This window comes from Megalopta genalis, chromosome 2, assembly GCF_051020955.1.
Source record: "Megalopta genalis isolate 19385.01 chromosome 2, iyMegGena1_principal, whole genome shotgun sequence".
Lineage (NCBI taxonomy): Eukaryota > Metazoa > Arthropoda > Insecta > Hymenoptera > Halictidae > Megalopta > Megalopta genalis.
Window position 1 is genome coordinate 17128587 of NC_135014.1, and position 18208 is coordinate 17146794.

Sequence of the window (18208 nt, forward strand, 5' to 3'; positions counted from 1 at the left end):
GTGCAGCTAGGCGGTGGAAAATTAGAGTCGCGCGGAACAGTTTCTTAAGCCCTCTTATTACGGAATCCGTCTCCCAGTTACGGCGACAGGAAGAATTTTAATTGTACGCGGAATTAACACTTTGGCCGCCGCGTTGGTCGCGTATAGGCTGCCAAGTCGGAGCTTAACAATTAGAACGGAGTGTTGAACGATCGCCGCGAGATCTGTCACGTTTGTCGACACTTTCGCGGAGAGACGCGTTTGTTCTCGCATTTTCTTTGACGCGTTTACCGCCGCATCTTATACTCCATAAAATCCCGCAATTTCGGGTAAGCAAACTAAAACTGGAGGATTGATTAAAGTGATTGCTTCCTAAATGGGTGAAACATGTTTCGAAACCTGATCAAATTATACCTGTCGTCCGCGGAGTTAGGCATTGTTCGAATAACATATCGAATAAATTCTTCGAACACAGTTTTATTCAAATTACATTTCGAATGAATATTCTTGGAATAAAATTTGATTATTCAGATAATATTTCGAATAAAACTTGATTCGAATAACATTTCGAATAGAGTTTTGTTCGAATAATATGGCGAAGAAATATTTCGATGAAAATTTTATTCGTATAACATTTCGAATGAAATGTTATTCGAGTAATATTGCGAATAAATTCGTCGAAATTTATTAAGTAAACCGAAATTATAAAGAAAACAACTCCTCACTCATTTTCTTCACATTATTTCAGTAACTGTTCGGAGAAGAATTCATTCGAAATATTCGAAGAATCTGTTCGAACTATTCAGAGAATTCATTCGAAATATTCCAATATAATTTCATACCCATTGAAATAGTCTTGCAGATATGACGAAATATTTCATCATAGCCGGTTATCAGGATAACGTGTTATCACATTGACTGCCCTATTACAATTCCCAAAAGTCCTCCAAGTTCAAAGCAATCCGTAATAACTAATCTGCGAAACTTCGTGCAAAATAAAAGTATATAAATAAAGTAATCTACCGATTGCAACAAACACGAGTCAAATAGAAATTTCTTTCTTCTTTCGATAACTACATCGAGTTGAAAATAAAAGACGGACGTTCTTCAATTCTTTTAACATTTTCAATGTTCCAAAAATTTCACCTGCCCATTTTCATTATGTCCGCATAAAATCCGCAGACTATCTAGTACCGACCAACGTAGTAATGAGAACGTCGCGAACTAATCGCATCGATTATCTGGATCATTATAGCGTTGCGAATCAGCGGCGAAATGAGCCTGTGCTTTGATCTCAGCCGTGAGACCGTTGTGCGTTGAAAGAGCCCGTCCTAAATAAATCAGAAACTCGTTCATTCTTCTACGAATTCCAGATAACAAGCGGCGAAAAGCGACAATAAAATTTCCATCAACGAATCGAGCTCGTTTCGGGCCAGCTGCGGCAAGAATTCCGCTCGACGAGCATTTCGAAAACTCGATTCCGACGATTCCCACCGCACACGACATACACAAATCCGTGCGCCGCGACGCGACGGTCGATTCACGACCAATCAATCCCGAAATTCCTGTACCAAACAGATCGGTGTCCCCTTTAATGACGAGCCTGTTCCCTTCAATGTGTGCGGATGAGAAGCAGAAACAGAGGCAGAGGCAGAGGCAGAGGCAGAGGCAGAGGCAGAGGCAGAAGCAGAAGCAGAAGCAGAAGCAGAAGCAGAAGCAGAAGCAGAAGCAGAAGCAGAAGCAGAGGCAGAGGCAGAAGCAGAAGCAGAAGCAGAATCGCGAAACGGAGGTCCGTTACAGCGTTTACCAATACTATTATCCGCGGATCGGGGATCCCGCAGTATCGCGGACTCATTGGCAAGGGGTAGTATGCACGGCATAGTGAATTACGGACGGCGTGTATTGTGAAAGTCAGCGTCGTCGTCGTCGGTTGTCGGTTGATCCTTGAATATTCGTTATCGTTTCGACAGGAGCCAGGCTCCCGCGGTCCAGGGACGACCGAACCGTTTCTGGAGTGGTGTGCACTCGAGTATAATTAGATGTCCCAGTTTACACGGCATCTCATTATGGAATCCATTCTGCCAGCCACAAAAGCTACGATACGTGCTTACATCGGCCCACCTTCCGTTCTCCGCCCACTCGATAATAAGCTCGACGTCTTATCGAAATTAACCATCTGTTTTCCCCGAGCGCTGCCCGTTACAGGGACGCCGCGCCGCCGCGCCGATTTAACGCCACCGAAAACTCATCCTTCGCCGTTTCGCACGCGTGCACACTCTTTTCTTCTAAGGGGTCAACGACACTCTAGGATTTTCAAAAAATGCAAATTCTTCTTTCGCCTCGATCACGCTTCGGAGTCTTGCGAATAACGGGTACAATAAGTTTTGGAGCGGTTGAAAACGATGTCAACCGCTTGCCGTGCCATTTCTATCACGTGCGATAATTAAGCAATTTGTTCGATTCGAATAATTTCTTGGAAGAAAATGAACATTTACGTTTATTATATGCCTGCTATCTTACTTGAATGCTTAAATGGAACAGAATTTTTTTTCTGAATTCAACGAACGATAAACATTCATACTCGACAGGTTATTGCTGGAAATTACGAGCCAGACTCGTCAAAGCACGACAAGAGGTTGAAGGTTCTTCAGGCACTGCCCGTTCCAGGCTCCATTTATTTAAGATCTTCTTGAAACAAGAGGGAAAGCAATACAATAAAAATTCTACCAATAATTTTTAACATTGTTCTTTATAGATTCACTTACGCAAGTACAGTGGAGACTTCCTTATACGAACATTTATTTTTACAACATTCTGCTATCCAAACGTTCTATTATCCTAGCATCGTATAACTTAGACACATTGATGATGACACAGGATGAAATTTTTAGATAGTAGAATGTTTCGGCATCGGGTTTTGTGCAAAAACATACGTTCGATATAGAAAACTTTTCCTTTTATAAACAATGTTTCACATGTTCTATCGAAAATACAAAACTTTTCTTCTACCCTGTACCATTCTCACAAAAAAAAGACGATATTGTTTCATTTCGCTACGTACTTTCCGAGATAATCTTACGTAGAACTACAAAATTTGTGGTTTCTTGTTGTAGGTGTTGTCGAAAATTGAAGGAGAATCCTTGCTTGCGCTTCGGGTTCCGCCATTTTGTAAAAAAAGGTAAATAAAAAATTGTAACTATTTTTCAAAGCGTGTACAATACGGACCTTTAACTAGATTTTGTATTGTATTCACTGTATTCTGATAAAAATTTGTCAAAGTTACTCTACTACTGTTCAATCTTTTTCACCGGCGTAAACACATTTCTTACGCCCATGCGAGGATCCTTAACCTTCGTTGCACCTGATACTCAAAGGATCGACCTACACTTTTCCACCCTCCGACGATACTACTCCGTCGAAGATTCTTCAGATTGAATAAAAATGTGGACCCACCGAGCTTTTGGACGTAACGTCCCCTAATTTCGCACTTGTTGATGATCAGGATTACTATCTCCCGATTGCTATTTTCTCTCGAAAATGCCAAATTTCAGGTTGCTGTGAATTTCCCTGTGCTAAGTCCTACGCCTAACGGAAGACAACACAAAATGGTCTGTTTGCGTGTAAGTCAGGTAAGAAAAACCGCGGAGCTACAAGGTATGTGATATGTACTAGGTACGCAACCGTCGAATAGTGGCATATGGCCTCCGAATTGCCTTCGAATAGTGGCATGTGGCCTGCGAATTGCCTTCGAATCGTGTCATTTGACTTCCGAATTACTTTCGAATCGTGGCATATGGAATATAATCGTGGAATATACTCGTCATGAAGAAATGATAATATTTTGTGTTATCTCGAGTATAATCATCAAAAACAACTAACTGGTTAAAACGGAATAACTTCTTTAAGATTGTACCAGAGGACGTGAATTTTTTCGAGATGACTGATAGATCCGGAGTCTATTAATCATAATGTATGCCCAATGAAACAAAATTTAATAAATTCCCCATAAATGTATCTTTATAATTTCAATAATAGCAAATTAAACAATTTGGTACGTGTCAAAATGACGAGTTCCATAAGCTAGTGTTAATAACATTTACAACAGTAAATCACGAGAGAAAGGAAGAGGGAGAGAGAGAGAGAGAGAGAGAGAGAGAGAGAGAGAGAGAGAAGTCGCAAAGTATAATTCCGAATGTCGAAGAATATTCGACTGATTTTAGTTCCTCGTGATAATTATGCAGTGAACCAAAATGGTTCCACAGTCGCGAATTAACTGTTCTAGCGAGAACCGAGCCCGCCGGGCTGGATGAAAACCGGTGTAATTAGTAGTTGACACTTGACCCATTAAAAAAGGTGTCCATCCGCTGGATTCCCAAGCACCATTGTATCCCAGGGTCATTAAAATAATCAACTGCAATCGCTCATGTTCACCGCGTAAACTAGATTCGATTCATCAATAGTTCGGATAATTTTAATTATCGCCGTTTAGACTTCCATTGAAAGCCTGCCTCTCTCTGATCGAGTCTCACTTTTATCCTCTATAATGTTTGCCTCTCGCTACCTCGTCAACCGTTCATGTTTATTTCACATATTCTCCATAGGTCCAACGATATACTCGAAACAATTATACACCGTTATCAAGCTTTAAAAACAATACCGACTACGGTCAGACTGCAGCGATCAATAATTACTATTACACAAATATTTTCTTGACAAAATAACAAGTAAAGATGATTTTCTTGACCAAATAACAAGTAAAGATAATTTACTTGACCAAATAACAAGTAAAGATAATTCTCTTGACCAAATAACAAGTAAAGATGATTTTCTTGACAAAATAACAAGTAAAGATAATTTTCTTGACCAAATAACAAGTGAAGATGATTTTCTTGACCAAATAACAAGTAAAGATAATTTTCTTGACCAAATAACAAGTAAAGATAATTTTCTTGACAAAATAACAAGTAAAGATGATTTTCTTGACCAAATAACAAGTAAAGATAATTTTCTTGACCAAATAACAAGTAAAGATAATTTTATTATATATTATTTATAATTCGCGCAAAATAAATGTTACTAGGACTTATAAAATGCAAAAGGGTTCAACTAGTAAGTACTATGATAAATTTTGATATCTAATTTCGGTTTAATTAATGAAATGCCTGTGCCATTGTAGTAATTTTTGAACTGTCAAGATGCGAATTGAATTTTATTTGATTTACTTCTGAAATAAAAACTGATTCAACAAGGCTCTTAGAAAGACACAAGCTTGTTAAGAGCAATTTGTATATTAGTTATATAAATACTTAGTGGTTCCAAGGAACGTGAAGTTCCTTAATTAACGCTTTCAATCGCCGAGATGCAATTTCAATCCAGAAGAATGCGTCCGGCCGTCCCCGAAATCGCGCAAAGCGGTCAAACGCTCGTTTCTCGAGGAAGCTCGGCGAGCATAAAATTTTTCCCAAGCAAACAGAAACCGCGCGGACCTCAATAAAATTCAAAAAGGAATTCGGTTTTTGTTGAAACGATTCAGCCGCAGCACCGGCACAGTCTTATTGCAAACCTTGAGCTACTTAAAAGCGGCAAGCTTGGTTCGGCAGTTTTCGCAACGCGGGAAAAATGACGAAAGCTTTGAAGTTCGTCCTCAAACGCGAAAGAAAAGTATTTGCCAAACATACCGAACCTGCCGACAAATAAACTAAAACCGGTATCGTTTAACCTGCGTCCCTATGTCTTAATAAAAAACCGTATATTGCGCCTCTGATTTGATCAATCAACGAATTACGTTTCTAACCGTGCGATCCTAGCACTATTATGCTCCTGTGCGATACGTTCTAATTAACACTATAGTTTACACATAATTTTATGGAACAAATTTTATTAATAAATTGAATGTTTATAGTTAGATTATTTATTATATTATAAATAATTAATATTTCATTATGCATTTTATTTGATATTAAATTATTGCAGATTTACACAGCCCTACCGCGTGTAACGAAAAATATTTCGAATAAAATTTCATTTGAAGAATTCACTCGAAATATTTCTCGAATCAAGTTTTATTCGAAGAATTTATTCGAAATATTATACCAATAAAATTTCATTCGACGAGTCCATACGAATAACATTTAATTCGATGAATCTATATGAATAAAATTTAATTCGATGAATCTACATGAATAAAATTTTATTCGATGAGGCTAATCGAAGAATTTATTCGAAGTACTTCTCAAATCAAATTTTATCCGAAGAATTGATCCAAGATATTAAACGAATCAAATTTCATTCCAAGAATTCATTTGATATATTTCTTGAATAAGATTTACTCGAAATATTATCAAAATAACACGTTTTTCGAATAATGTGGCCAACTTTGTACTTGAGTGGCGCTATTAAAAATTGTTATTCTTATGTTTCAAAGTAATTTTAACATTATTAAATTTGTTCGTATTAAAAAAAAAAAGAACTGTAAAATGCACTAGCTTGTATAAAATGGAATATATGCAAGACAAGAAATCTGCAGAAATCTTCGACCAAATAAACGAAGTATTTTAGGTGTTTTTTTTTTATGAAACGGTCAACGAAGATAAAAAGTTCAGAAATAAAAACCAGCAGTCCGCTGTTGTAGTGATAAATACCGACGTGGATAAAGAAGTTTTCTCATGGAATCTCGATGGAATTTCGTGATATTTTAATTGAACTCGTCGCGAGCAGGAATTGAGTGGATCGCGGAGAAGATTGGCGGTGTACGGTGGCGAAAAAATCGTCGGTCAGGTGGGGCTAAATTCGTTCGGAAAATGGATGATTTACAACGCCGATGTACGAAGGTCACGTGTAGAATCCATGAGAGGGAATAAGAGGCTGCAAATCCAACGGGACGAATTTAGACTGTGGCCTTCGGCTCGGATTCATCTCAATGTACCGTAGAAGTTCGATTAGCTGAACGTGTGTTCGATTCTTCGAACCATTATTTTAATCGTATTTTCGGTCGCGTTCGGAGCTGGCGCGTGCTTGGCATTCACTGCGATTACTCAACGGCTAATCGAAAAGTATTGTACCGATGCCCGCTGTATCGTTAATAACCGAAAGGCTATTAATAGAGAAAAAGCTTCTGACAAGTCGCGATTAAAATCGAGAAAGTCAGCTCCCCGCCCTCGTGGCTTCTCGAGTGTCTTCGCTCCACGGAGAACATAAATCTGCATGATTAAACTCAACTGCGTTTCAATCGTATTTCAACAAGCTTTGCTCCAGACTGTACTGTACGAGCTTCGAGAGGTATCGAGGTTCCATTTACAGAAGACAAATGAATGAAACACGTAATATTTTAGCCATAGCGTTTCATTCACGATTTCGTCAGACAAATTATTGTACTCGCGGCATACTGAATGGCGAACCGTGACCAGCGATCCAACTGGGGAAAAAATGCGGTTTCACGTGACGGAACAACTCGGCAAGCTATAATAAAATTCCCGCATATGGAGAGTTGCCACGTGTTCATCCAGCTACATTTATTTCTGCCTCCACTGTGGTTCCCGAACAATTGTTCTCGCCTACCGATAACACCGGTCTACAAAATTGAACTAATTTCTTGTCGCGCAAGGTTTAATGTGTGATCTAGGATATAGTGTTTTTCTTTTTCACGCTGAATTCAAATATGCGAGCCGTTCTTTCTATCGCGTCAGACTTTGTTCTCTTTAGTAGCCCGAAGTTCGATATTCGATAATTAATTCTTCGCACTCGAAGCCATTTTAACTCCGAATCCAAAATAGCTGTTCCGGTACTACGGTATTTCCATTTTACACGACTTATTGCATTTCATGCATATACAATTTAGCATTGTGATTCGTGCAACAATCGCGCTTTTAACAGCTTTTTTTAGATACAAAGAAATATGATAGTGTAAAAATCATTTCGGAACGTGGTAGATCAATTTGTAATGAGTCACCGCTCGAGTGCGAAGGGTTAATGAAATCGTATATTTTTACAAGATATAAAGCATAACTTAAAACGTGCCACTTATTGATTTTCTGGAATATTTGGCTTCTGGAACATCCCGTTTGAGTGTCCAGCAGTGATCTCAGCCAGGACGTTGACACTTCATTTGAGGCATTGCTGTTTCATTCGAAGCAGCGAATGAAAGCAGCGGAGTTAAATAAAAACTATAGACGATGAAAGAAACGGATTTCGGTTTCGGATTCAGCGAGAAAAAAAATACATAAAAAAGGTAACAAAAATCGTGTTTATCAGTGTAATCGCTAGACTCCGTATTTTTATGGAAAATAAAAATTGTCTAAACTAATTATAAGAAGCTTAAGTGTGACAAAAATGTCTTTCTTCTCTCAGTAAGTTCTGCACGATAGAAAAATGTTCTTCAATACTTCTAATGCCTTCACAGTTTCGTATCTAACCTGGTTATTTTAGTCATAAATGCATAGAATCCAGCAGTGTAGTAATTGCATAGGAAATACTGTCGGATTTAATGCCATCGGCGCGCTGTGGCAAGTCGAATCAAACTAATTGCGACGTACACGTGTATTGTTCGCGAATATTCAACAGTGAGCGCAATAACTAGACAGCGGATCTTTCATGCGAAATAAAAATTGACCACGTCATCTGCGAGGCACAAGACCCAAAAACAAGCTTTTTTATTCCTCAACAATTTTAATGTGTTCAAAATAATACATCGACATTTTCGGTTATGGAAATAACTAATACTTTTCACTATTTGTGCTTTCAATTAGAACTTTTATTTAATTAAAGAAGTTATAGGATATGTTCTCTCTTTATGCGATGTCTGCGTTAACTGACAACACGATTCATCTCGGTAAAAAACAATAACGATTAGGAAAGACAAAATACAAAATCACATGCCTTCGCGATTAAATCATATCAGGCGATAAAAAAAAACTGTAAAAAAACTGTTTGCTAGATTGATTTTCGTATTCAACCTATTTGTTGAAATTCAACAGTTTGAAATTATATCTGTTCATTTTTGCCACATATGCAAAAAATCCGTAGTCTGATAATAGAGTCTGGTTATTCTCCTAGCAACATTTCAGTAACGTGACGAACACTAGAAGATGTATTTCTCTGATATTTCGATCATAATTAGATCGGAAAGATCGAGATAGATTTCGTACGGTTTCCCCGCGGAGACTGCCCGAAGCCGGTAACAAATTTTGACACGGAAAATCAGCAGATCTATCGAAAATGAAATTTCCATGTATAAAATTACGATCTAAAAGAAAGGCTTGTCAGCACTGTTTAGTCATTCTCGGCGGTACGGGGATGGTAGACAGTCTAACAGGGAACAGAGAATAAAAGGGAAACTCAAGTTTCTCGAGTGCGAGCCGAGTGTAGAACAGGATCGTCACCGAAAAAAGTGCACAGAACAAACAAACGAATACATCGACAAGTCGAGAGAGAGAGTGAGGGTTGGAGACGAGGGATGATGCCAGAGAGTCATTAGAAAAGTGCCTAGAGCCTGCGGACACCATGATGCAGTTTATTTTGGTTTTGATCTAGCAGACACCAGCGAAATCTTTTTCGAAATATTTTTCAGGGAACGTGTCTTTGAGCTTGTTGACAAGAATGACAGATTATAGTAAAACAATGTTAACAGAAACGCAACGCAGATCCGTCGACAAGTTAAAAAATTGGGACAACTGATCCTGTGCAAAATATTTTGATTCTTGCTATGAATTTTTATGATGTTTTTAAGAGGTTTTTATGATGCTTTTAAGAGGTTTTTATGATGTTTTTAAGACGTTCTTAACACTTTAATGACCGCACGTCTACGCAGTCAAACGTCGCCAGAGACCGGCAATATTTATGTACATTTATGTAAATTCATGAAATAATTCAACATGTGCGAACATACACATAAAAAACAACAACAACAACAACAATAATACAACAAATTTAATATTTTTTCCTTTGTGTGATAATTATTAAAGCATCACAGACACATGTTGTGTAAGTGGCCATTAAAGTGTTAAAATTATATACATATAAGTGTTAAAATATTTTGAAGATGTTTCTAAAATGTTTTTAAAATATTTTTGAGATATTGTTCCGCATAGATGTTTGCCAACCAATTAGCTCTTCGCCCTTTTACATTGAGCGTAATACGTAATGATTTGATCGAGTTCGTTCCTTAACATATTTAACTTGCACGTCTTTCAAATGCAACGGTATGCCATCAGAAACTTCGGCACGTTTGAAGCAAACAACAAGGTTTCGAGTAAATAAAAAAGTTCGGTGATACTTTATGCACTTTGAAGATACGACACTTTTTAAATAGTGTATGACTTTCCTTACGCAGTGTTGAGAAATAGTTTCGAGGGGTAATACTGCGAGTGCTGACTGCAAGTAGAATAATCGTGTGATGGACAGACATATTAGTCGGTCGTATATTCGACAAGAATTTCGAAAACGAAATCTCGATTTGGCTTTCTTCGATAATTCGTTATTTCAACTTGTATTCATGCCGGAAATTTCATCGAAATCGGTTGACGTTGTTACGGCTTGCAAAAAATGGAAGATCGTGAAAATTTTACGGATTTCAACGAAAACAAGTAATTTGGCTGTAGCAAGTATTGCATTATACAGGGTGTCCCAAAAATGTCTCGCAATCCGGAAATGGCGGGTTCGTCCGATCATTTGAAGCAACTTCTTCCTTTACAAAAATTCTCTCCGAAGCACCGTTAACGAGTTATTAACGAAAAACAGTGACCAATAAGAATCGAGTACGGCCGACGCGAGGCGGCCCAGCCAACCAGCGCACGAAGCCAAGTTCCGCTCATTGGCTCGGTCACCTCGCGCCAGCCGAGCTCGCCTCTCATTGGTCACTGTTTTTCGTTAATAACTCGTTAATGGTGCCTCGGAGAAAATTTTTGTAAAGGAAAAAGTTGCTTCGAATAACCTGAGGAACCCGCCACTTTCGGATCGCGAGACATTTTTGGGACATCCTGTATAATGGCTGTGGCTCTGCGCAAACCGATTTCAATGAGAGTTTCAGTATGCTTATAGGTTACCGTGATCTACGGAACGAGTTTATTTAAATCTTCCATCCTGGTTCAGACAAAAAAGTTAAAAAAACGAGAGTTTTTCTATATTTTTTGTCATTCGAAGTAATAGCAAAAATTTAAAAAAAAGAAAGTATTTTAATCATTGTACAGTACATTGATCCCTTTAAGACGAAAATAAAAGTCATTTAATCCAGTTTCAGAATTCGCGTTTCAGAATGTGTTCGAGCACATTTTGCAAGCACAAGTATTGCACATGCGAAATCATTCCCCGACAGATTATTGTAACCGAAAACTGTTCAATATTTCCAAGCAGAGACACGGCGGTTAAGAGAGCCGCGGGAACACAATCGTTTGCTGCAGCATGCAAAGGAGAATGGAGTTCCGCGAGACGAGCGGGAAACGTGTTAACAATCGGCACGTTTATATTTAGCGATTCATCGAAGGAGCCGAATGAACGCGAGCGACGAAGCGTAAAAACGTGCATTCTCGTAAAGTATCCGTTTCGTTGCTCTCTTAGCGAGGCGATCTCGAAACACGATTTTAAATAGCCCGCAATCTAATTGCGAGGGTCCGCGAGTACTGCCGACGAGAGGGCAACATTTTTCTTCGCGGCCGTTTCCGGCCAGTCGCTTCGAGCCGAATATCGATCAAATATTTAGCTCTAATTCAAAGCTAACGAGCTCTTTCACGGAGGCGGACCTGAAAGAAAATTGGAAGAATATTCCCCGCGGGGAATAATCCTCGCAGCGGAAGGTACGCCCGAGAGCCGGGGAAAAAACGGTCTTCTCCGAGGGAAACAAGCGTAGGAACAGAGGCAGCCGGCCGAGTTCGCCGCAAGCCAGTTTCCGAAATTTCTTCGGTGGTCTGGCGAGTATCAAGGTCCCGAGCGTAAACAATCGCCGATCGGGTCAAGATTCACTTGGCCGATTTTATCGTTGCCAACGGAACAACTTCCATTTATCACGGATCGGCCGAGCTCCAGATGGAACCGGTGCGTTCGGAGCGTTTCTTTCACGCGATCCAAATTTTTTTCCGTAACAAGAACTCTCCAAGAAAGAGAGAGAGAGGGAGAGGGAGAGGGAGAGTGAGCAGGCCGACAAATCAATTCTATTTTCTTCTCGCTTAATTTACATACGCCGCGAGGCTAATGCATTTTTCAGCTCCGTTATTCGGTGCATCCGTGTGCAGCGCCGGTCGCCCCGCCGGTGGTATCAAAATATTTTTCGAGTTAACGTTTAATTTTGTAACAGCCTTACGAAACATCTTTTGTACATACACTTTCTGCCGAGAAAGCATCTAGCCGTTATATTTAGCTCGCCCCGCTATAACAACTTTTTTTATTAAACATCTGCAACCTCGGATGAGATTCGTCTCGATGCATAGTGCACTGAGGTATTCCGGCGAAATCGAATTCCGACGTCCAAAAATATTGTAAGCAATATCCGATAAAAATGATTCGGAACATCGCTTCCGGCACGCGAAGTTCTGCTCGGAAAGTTCTGCTCGTCCTCGCAGATGTATTTACACCGGAGCTATGCTAATTCGGTTACGTTGCAATACAATTTCGCAGTTTAATTACATTGTATTCCAATTACATGGTAATTCAACTACGGCGCTGTTCAATTACATAATTCAAAACTTACAGGCAAATTTATCCATGATTATTTTAATTACGAGTGCAATTCAATTACATAATTTTGAAAAACCTTTCGGTTCATTCAATTGCTAATTATTTTAATCGAGAGTGTAATTCGAATACAATGTAATTGAAATGCAGTTCTTCAAATTACCATCCGCTACTTTGAAGAAGCGAGGTACATTTTTATCTTTTTCTTTCGTACGTCTCTTCTGCATATCCTCTTCATTGTAATTCGTAATTTTAATTGAATTACACCATAATTCGTAATTTGGTTGAATTACATCATAATTCGTAATTTGATTGAATTACATTGTAATTCGTAATTTTAGTTCAATTACGCCGTAATTCGTAATCTTAATTCAATTACACCGTAATACGTAATCATAATTTGTAATTAACGTAATTGAATTACTTGGTACTTTGTAATCGTACTCCAATTGCAATTATGAATTACATTGTAATTTAATTGAATAGAACTACGATGAACGAACGATTCGATTGAACGAAGAACTACGATGTGATTGAATTATAACGTAATTGAATCACTTTGTAATTAAATCCCCTTGTATTCAATTGTAATTGAATTGTAATTCTGCACAAATCGAATTTTTACGTTAGAATTCGTAGAAAGCACAAACAAATAGCGATTAACATTTCTACGGACTAATTAACTTTGCGCGAAGACGATGCGAAAGACATTTTGTTTGAATAGTAATATTTGGCATTTGCGTTTTGATGCATCTGAACTGCATAGGCCACTGCTGCAGGTGGATCAATGACAATAAGCGAAAGATGTTCCCATGCCGCAGCATCGATTCATCAATATAGTAATATTTGTTGCTGATCTCGATCCACTGAAGTGTCATTTGACTCTATCATATTTAAGTATAGTATCTGGGATCTCTGTGCAAAGTAAACATTTCGTACGTCAAAATGGCGACGAACAGTATACCAGATAGAAACGTCTTCCTTTCTTTAATCATTTTAGTAAGTTGGAAATAGTGTATAGAAATGCACAAAATCACAGTCTAGAAATGATTCATCATCCTAGTGATGAAATCAATGCAAGAAATGAAACACGCGTTTATTACCGCGTCGGTCACTTATGGGATGACACTATTTTTCGACTAATTCTCGAAATTCATATTTATTATAATATTATATACGAAACAAAGTGAATTTGACTAAAATGCTTAGAATGCAAAATAGTTCAAATACAGCGAGACAAAAATGTACACCAGCCAATACACTAGCCAAAATCGTACATCATGCCCACCATTATCTCATAAATTTATTGAATAAATTCCCCTCAAATGCATCTTCATGATTGCAATAATCGGAAATTAAACGATTTGGAATGCATAACTTGGACGCGTTCTGTAAACCTAGTCTATAATCTACCTTCTAGCGGTCTACATATCACTGCTCTATAATTGAGATGCTCAATAATGCAATATTATTTTCACGAAATTTTTTACTAATGTATGTTGAAATAAAATAAAATAAAATAGAATAGAATAAAATAAAATAAATGTAAATGTAAATAAATATAATTAAAAAATTTATATAAATATAAATACTTTAATATCCCAATAATTCTCCAGATACACACAAAAGTGTTGGATATAGTGATTAATGCTTTGCCATATACATTTAATATGTCAGTATTGCATTATCAAAATAATACTATTTGGTATGAAATAGTAGAATATCTCCAAATCACGTTTTTTTTCGAATGTCTCAGCATTGAATTGGAACAGCGATGTTTCTGTACACGAAACACTGTCGACCATAGCGAGAAATGTAATAATATAGAATAATAATATTTTTGGAAAATATTTCTCGAAATTTTCGGCAAGTGATTGAGAAAGGAAAAGAAAGAAAAATATTTTACCTCTATCAATGGATGCAGAGGTCGGCATCGATGCGACGAGAGAGTGGATATCAGTGGCAGTGATATCGTAGACTCGAACGAGCCTCCTTGTTGACTTCTTCCTCTTCCTCCTCCTCTTCTTCTTCCTCTTCTTCCTCGTCCTCCTCGTCTTCGTCTTCAGGACGAGGCACGGATCTAGTGGTCATCTCCGTCTCACCCACGGCCACGAGTTCATCCTTATCATGCCCGATATCGCCTACCCTCTCGGAACACGAGAACAGAACAACATTTTCAACTATTATTCACAAATAATGAACACGCCGCCATGCGCCGGCGTTAACCCGAATCAGTTAACCAAATCGAAAAATTAACGTCTCTGCCGATAGCGTGACTCTACAATTGTTCCTGCGGCTCGTTTTTACAGTTATCGATTGTCAACGACCACAAAAAGAGCTGCAGGGCTCAAATAATCGTTTCTCCTCTTCCGAAATTGTCCATTTTTGCGTCCACAATCTGAGCGTCAATTAGGGAGAATTTACCGTACTTCTCTCGTTGTTATCAGGACGAACATTATTTACGATGTTTCATTCGTATCGTCAACACTATGCATTCGATTATTTTACCAACTAATCTTTTTAATAATAAAAATTTGTATACACAATTCTCCTCTTGTTGACCACGTATAATACATACGTATCAGAGATGGGTAAAATTTTATTCGAGTAACAGTTAAGAGATAAAAACTAACGAATAACCAATCGAATAAAAATTGAACTAGATAGAAATGCATCTGGATAAGAATTCGAATTAGTTGGCGAAATAATTTGCACATAATTCGAATCAGCGTAAGAAATGCTATCAAATTGCGTATTTTCAAAACCTTATCTGGAAAATAAATGGCAGTTAATTCCCGCCTGTAGGTAATGCAGTTGATGCAGTTAATGCAGTCAATCCAGTCAATGCAGTTAATACAGTCAATGCAGCTAATACAATTGATGCATTTGTATATTCTTTCAACTGCACATACAGGTCGTCTCGTGAAGAATAATTCTACCATCTAGAATAACTATGTGAAAAACATTTTTACAAACGAATAAACTGCGTTTTCTATGCATTCGCGCCACCAATGAGTTGTTAAATAGAAAACAAGGATAACTTCGGAAGAATTCGAGGACACTGTTACGTCGAGGTGCTAAAATTTGCCAAACGAGAATTCAATGAAAATATTCTTGGGAATGTTTCAACAAATTTTCATGTTGCCTATCAACAAATTCCAATCACTTAGCTCGCGACAATCGATCTGTTGAAATGAAATTTGCTGCATCTTATGAACGGGAATAATGAAGTTTCGATGGAGAGCGATAATCTGATTTTTCTGTTTTCAGGCAGAACACTTTAATGGAAAAGCTGGTCGAACCGGAATTCGGCAGATTCCTGCGGAGCTGCTTATAAATAGAGTTCCAGAAGCCCGGGAAACCAGCGTGAAAAACAAGAATTCGAAAAATTCCACGAGCAACGGTCTAGAATTCTTAAGATTCGCGGGGAATTGTTGCTGTGTCGCGATTCCGGAGCGTTATCTTGAATTATTCAAGCCGAGTGCGGGCGACCGCGGGGGAACTTTCAAATATTTCAAGAGCCTTCCGATTCGGAGGGATCGATTCTTTCAAATCGATGTCGACGGCAGATGAAACACTCGAGCGTCTTTCGAAATTGTTGCATTGTGCTGGGAATCTGCTTTCATCGATTCGCCCGCGAATATGCCCAGAATTCCACGTGCCCTTTTCCCGAAACGTTTGACCTCGTAACACTTTTGCAATTTCATCGTTAACAAATTAGGTGACGGCTGAGAATCGCAGACAAAAATGACCAAATAATTCACTCTCAAGTATGAAACCTTAAATATTAAACGCGTGATAGCATTATTTCATCTCATTCATTTATTCACGGAAAAAAACGCTGCTGTACAAAAGAAAATACACTCAATTCTGTTTTGACACGGCAGATACGTTCCAGAAAAAAACTGTGTAAAGAAACGTGTGTGAAACAATAGCGTGTAAAAAAAGACTTCGTGTATAGGTACATACATAGGAAAGAATAGGTGATTGGTTCCGTATTCTTAAAAACGTTAAAGGAAAACTAAAATAAGAGGATTCATACAAAAAACCATATTGAGAGACTTTATTAAAAAATCAAATTTGATTTCTATACGCGTTCGTGCACAGTTTATTTTACAAAAAAATATTCTTTATATATTTTACACATTTTATTTATATTTTATAATTTTATAAAAACAGATTTTGTCATACACAAAAGCTAATTCGAATCTTAAAGTGGAGATGAAATGTGACCACTGATTAAATTACTTACGAACAAAATATCAGTAACTTTTCTTCTATTATATCGAAAAGAAGAATTTAGAAATGGTTACGAATTACTTATTAAAATAGTATAGAAGTTTAAATATGAGAATCATTGGAAGATTGAATTACTAGAATTATTGCAATTCTAGTAATTATTGCAATTCTCGCGACAAGCTTATAAAAATGTAACAATGTCGAACGGACTTCGATTTATATCTATTTAATGAATTATCTTGTTCGACTTGTCTGCGCACACGTAGCCTCCGTGGCTCCGTGTGACGAATAATCAATTGTATTTCTGAATTTAATTATTCAGTACAATTAATGAAATGTAGAACGGCCATAACCATAGCAACGAAATTCCAATGAAAACATCAACCCTGTCAAGTGTTCACAAAGCGTCGAAATATCATAATCAGAATTTTTAAATACTAAATATTTGTGTAAATTTCGATTTCATAACTAGATCTTTGTTACTTGTGTTAATTAATGTTTCTGAAGCTATCAAACTGTGCGAACCTTTCAATTCTACAGTTTCTCAAATATTTCTCACTCATTTATACAGTGGTGTTAATTAATAACTATGGGCTCAAAGTAACTCTTACATTTTTATTGATACTTGAACAAAAAATTAACGAAACGTCATATTTCTATACTAGATATAATAGAAAATAGAAATATACAAATACAGTGTTTTTTGGTGTTCGTTTAAATATCACTAAAAATGTAAAAGTTACTTTGAGTTTGTAATTATTCACAGCACTGTAGGTGGACTCCTTTAACTGATGCATCCTGTATATTAAAAAAAAAAATACTTAACAAAACACCGTATTTGTATATTTCTATTTTTTTATTATTTCTAATATAGAAACATTCCAATATGATATTTTGTTAAGTTCTCGTCTGGATATCAGCAACAATGTAAAAGTTGCTTTCCATTGCAAAATACCTTTAATCTTTGGCAGATTTTTGTTTTTAGAATTTCATCTCGCTCGTTTATTTATATGTTCGACACGGTAGTGATTGTCGCAGGACGACGATAAGCTTTGATCTCATAAATTCAAATTTATCAGCCGATACCGTTAACAAGCTCCCGCTGATAGCTGATAACTGATAACGTTTTTGCATCGTTTCGATCCATCGAATTAACGGGGCCGGAGCAGTCTGCGGATAAAAGGTGTAAAGATAGGAGGTTACCGGGCGTTGTTTGATGACGAGCTCGAGTGGATAATTGATAATAACCAATCGACAGGTTCCGATATTTATGGAGCACTCTTTGCGAGCCGCACGCACTTCCTTCCTGAACTTTTGTAACACTTACTGT

The 18208-nt window shown here is 37.6% G+C and overlaps 1 protein-coding gene across 2 annotated transcripts in view; it reads right to left on the minus strand.

Annotated features, from left to right (window-relative positions):
• Nucleotides 1-18208, minus strand: part of LOC117219258 (uncharacterized) — a 58231-nt gene that overhangs the window by 29374 nt on the left and 10649 nt on the right. Inside the window, exon 3 of one of the 2 annotated variants that reach the window (XM_033468245.2) lies at nt 14546-14780. In XM_033468245.2, the coding sequence (XP_033324136.1) occupies nt 14546-14573 (28 nt within the window). In that variant the 5' untranslated portion in view covers nt 14574-14780. Of the gene's footprint in view, nt 1-14545; nt 14786-18208 lie in introns of both variants that reach the window. The other variant, XM_076518593.1, reaches the window with a different exon arrangement.